Source organism: Petaurus breviceps, unplaced genomic scaffold (assembly GCF_028583685.1).
Source record: "Petaurus breviceps papuanus isolate PSGF00001 unplaced genomic scaffold, PetGlider_PUasm1.0 126, whole genome shotgun sequence".
Taxonomy (NCBI): Eukaryota; Metazoa; Chordata; class Mammalia; order Diprotodontia; family Petauridae; genus Petaurus; species Petaurus breviceps.
Window position 1 is genome coordinate 16,774,799 of NW_027185655.1, and position 4,037 is coordinate 16,778,835.

At 44.5% G+C, this 4,037-nt stretch overlaps 1 protein-coding gene across 1 annotated transcript; it reads left to right on the forward strand.

Annotated features, from left to right (window-relative positions):
* Positions 1-17: 17 nt before the first annotated feature.
* Positions 18-3,475, forward strand: TIGD2 (tigger transposable element derived 2). Its single transcript, XM_069093933.1, has 2 exons — positions 18-543; positions 659-3,475. The coding sequence occupies exon 2, from the start codon at positions 1,577-1,579 to the stop codon at positions 3,158-3,160; it is 1,584 nt and encodes a 527-aa protein (XP_068950034.1). The 5' UTR covers positions 18-543; positions 659-1,576; the 3' UTR covers positions 3,161-3,475.
* The last annotated feature ends 562 nt before the right edge of the window (positions 3,476-4,037 follow it).

A 4,037-nucleotide genomic window follows, 5' to 3' on the forward strand; every position in this document is an offset into this window, starting at 1 on the left:
TGAGTTCCACTCCTCTGTGTCTCCCCACCGGGATGCGCGCGCATTGCCTCGCCCCGCCCCTTAGATGACGAACGGATGCGGGCGGGGCCTCCAGTCCGCCGCTGGGAGGCGAGTCGGCCCCGCCCCCTTCCCCGCCCCCTTGTCCTCGGGGGCGCGCGCCCCTAGTCCAGCACCTTCCGGCTCCGGCGGCCACGTCGGGCTTACGTCAGTCCTCGCTCCTCCAGAGGTTGAGCTTGCAGTAGCCCCTGGTGCGCGGAGGAGGCGGAGGCGCTCCGGCCGCTCACTGGCTTCCGGGGCTCCTCGTTCCGGGCTCCGGGCCGCCTCGAATTCGCCGCGGGTCTCCGGCGTCCGCGGAAGAGGACTCTGCCCGCCCCAACCCCACGCCCCTCCCCCAGCCGGCGGGGAGGCGGGGCCCCGCAGAGCCGATCCTGCGGGCCGGGGGCCGCCCCGTGACCTCTTCTTGGCCGGAGGAGGTAGGCGCCCGAGGGAGGCCTGTGGGCCCCGCCGTGCCCGCGCCCTCAGTCTGATGCAGGCATCAGGCTGGTGAGTGTTGTGCTTTGTGCTCCCCTAGCCCCGTAGTCGTTGCTCACAGTGCTGATGACCCCGCTGAATGCCGCTGACACTGACGTTGAACCGTGTTTTTGGTGTTTTTCTGTAGGTCTTGGAGGCTCAGAGTTTGTATTCGGCCATCCCCCCAGTGGCCCACGGAGGAGCACCTTTCTCCCGGATCTTTGTAGCACCTTCTCACTGGTCTTTCCGCCTTTCCCCCTCCCTGCGGCTCCCGCGGCTGCCACCCAGCGCGCTTGCCCATTCTGCCAGGTGACACCCCCTGCCGCTGCCTCTTCCCACTGTCCTCAGTGCCTAGATGCAGGTCGCAAGCCCTCCACTTGTTTCTTTTCAGATGTTCATTTCTCACCCTTCGGAGAGCAATAACCATTCAGATAACCTTTAAGAAACATGCTCTGCCTCCTGTATAACCTTACACCAAGCTATCTCACCCCGCAGGAATCCCACCCTCCCTAGGAAGCTGATAGGCTTTTAGATCGCATAGAAATATAGGAAGATTCTCCCAGCCCAGTTTGAGTTTTATATTCCAAGTCATTGTCCCCGCCTCTCCAAAATTTTCTACTAGATTAGAAATCCAGCACTAAATCTTTGTTATTATTCCCAAGTCTCTGTTCCCTCTCCCTTACCCCCCTCCCCCCCAGTCCAAAAAGGTAGCACATGCTGAATTGAGAAGCAGAAAGGTGCCAGGCAAAAGGTTTTGGCTATAAGCAAACACTGGGAAAATTTTGAAAAGAAATTTCTGGCAAGAGATAGCATTTCTTACCAGGTTCCTTGCTATTTAGTTTTGAGAGTAATTTTCCAGCCTCAGAACACATTTTCATCAAAAAACATTTATTAAAAGCTTGTATATATCTCACTATCCCACTGAGTCTCAGGAGTGAAGAGGAGAAAAACAAGGACTTTAAAATTCTATTATCTGCTTTCTGCTGTCTTAGAAGTTCTGAATTGCCAAGAACTCAGGAAATAAGTCAGGATCCCATCTATTGATTGTATAACACCTACAGTTAAAATGTCTGGAAAGCGTAAGCGTGTAGTATTGACAATTAAAGATAAACTTGACATTATAAAGAAACTTGAAGAAGGTAGCTCTTTCAAAAGACTTTCAGTTGTTTATGGGATTGGTGAATCAACAGTTCGGGATATAAAAAAGAATAAAGAGAGAATTATAACTTACGCAAATAGTTCAGATCCAACAAGTGGTGTATCCAAACGCAAATCTATGAAGTCATCAACATATGAGGAACTTGATAGGGTTATGATAGAATGGTTCAACCAGCAAAGAAATGAGGGGATTCCGGTATCTGGAACAATTTGTGCGAAGCAAGCAAAATTCTTCTTTGATGCTTTGGGGATGGAAGGTGATTTCAATGCATCGTCTGGCTGGCTAACTCGTTTTAAACAGCGACATGGCATTCCGAAGGTTGCTGGTCAAGGTACAAAGTTAAGTGGGGATGAAACAGCAGCCAGTGAATTTTGCTGCAACTTCAGGGAATTTGTTGAAAAAGAGAATCTTCAACCAGAACAGATTTATAGTGCCGACCAAACTGGATTATTTTGGAAGTGTCTACCATCAAGGACACTAGCTTTTGAAACAGAACACAGTACTTCTGGGTACAGGTCAAGCAGAGAGAGAATCATCATTATGTGTTGTGCTAATGCCACTGGTTTACACAAACTTAATCTTTGTGTTGTGGGGAAAGCAAAGAAACCCCGTTCATTTAAAGGAACTGAACCTTCCAGCCTCCCTGTCTCTTACTTCAGTCAAAAAGGTGCATGGATAGAACATCCTGTTTTCAGGCAATGGTTTGACAAAAATTTTGTGCCACAGGTAAGAAAGAATTTAAAATCCAAAGGGTTGCTGGAAAAAGCAGTATTGCTTTTGGATTTTCCACCAGCTCATCCAGATGAAGAAATCTTGCGTTCAGATGACGGTAAAATATTTGTGAAATATTTACCTCCTAATGTTACAGCTTTAATTCAACCTATGAGCCAAGGAATTTTAGCCACAGTGAAGAGGTATTACCGAGCAGGACTTCTTCAGAAGTACATGGATGAAGGTGTTGATCTTAAAATGTTCTGGAAGAACCTAACGGTATTAGATGCTATTTATGAGGTGTCAAAGGCATGGAATATGATAAAGTCAGTGACCATTACAAGAGCATGGAATAAACTTTTCCCTGGTAGTGAGGAAAATATAGGCTTGAACTTTGATGAGGGAGCTATTTTAGCAGCTAACTTAGCCACAGTTTTACAGCATACAGAAGGCTGTGAAAATGTTGATATTGAAAACATTGAAGACTGGTTTGAAGCTGAGAATACCGAACCAAGTTATGATGTATTAACAGATAGTGAAGGAACTCAGGGTCAGGTAGACCAAGCTGATCATTCAAGTAAAAACGAGGAGATAGAGGAAACAGAGCTTATTTCACAAAGGCACATTAGCCATAAATCTGCTCTGGAGTGGACGGAGAATTTACTGGATTACCTGGAACAGCAGGATGATATGCTTCTATCTGACAAATTGGTATTAAGAAGGCTTCGAACCACAATAAGAAAGAAACAGAAGACCCAAAATAATAACAAAAGTCAGTAGCAATGTTTTTTTAAGTGTTTGTGACTTTGTGACTATTAATTTGCACTGAAGCTTCCTTATTTAGTATTGTTAATTCCAAAGCCAGATACATTTTATAAATGAAGTTAGGATTAGCAATGCCACTGCTTTCTTCCAGTAACACTGATACTTAAGAGTTAATCTGTAACCTTCCTCCTTTTCCTAATCTTTATTGTATTTTAGCTCATGAGCCTCATGAAGCCAGTGATCGTGTGTCTTGCTTTGTACCCAAATGACTTAGAGTCTAATATAGAGCCATCTACTTTTGGCTTCTCAATAAATACTAACTGAATTGTATATTCACTGACTTCAGTGAACTTCAGTTTTCAGTTTTAACATATAGGGTTTTTTATTCCTATGACATTTCTTTTTAGGAATGCTTCAAACAACTCCACAAAGATCTTGCTTTAAAATGTTTACTATTTTAACAACTAGATTGAAATAGTGGATAAAGGCTGAAGCCTTCAAAATATGGGAAGACTAAAAAAGTGGTATTTAGAAATTCAGTAATCCAGCTTTGATGGTGGTGAATGAAGAAGCAAGATCAAAATGTCCCTTATTGAAATTTTCATCTTCACCTTTGAGGGGGGAGCTCTTAAATTATCCTGGGAATTCTCCTTTATTTTGTCTGCTGATCATACAGAATTAGTTCCTGAAAAATGAAATTGGAAATAGTACATTATGGATATGGTAGGAGAGGAAAAAATTATAACAGATTTGTCAGGAAACATAAGCAGAAATGCTTCATTCATGAGCAGATTAGACCAGCACAATTTCTCTTGTCATTTCCAGGCCTCTTACTCTTTAACACACCAGGCAACTGCTAATCAACACGTTAGGGTAACTTGTACAGAAAAAA

What these genes read in the sequence shown, in the direction of transcription:
- TIGD2 (XM_069093933.1), top strand. Translation starts at nt 1,577, where the DNA reads ATGTCTGGAAAGCGTAAGCGTGTAGTATTGACAATTAAAGATAAACTT.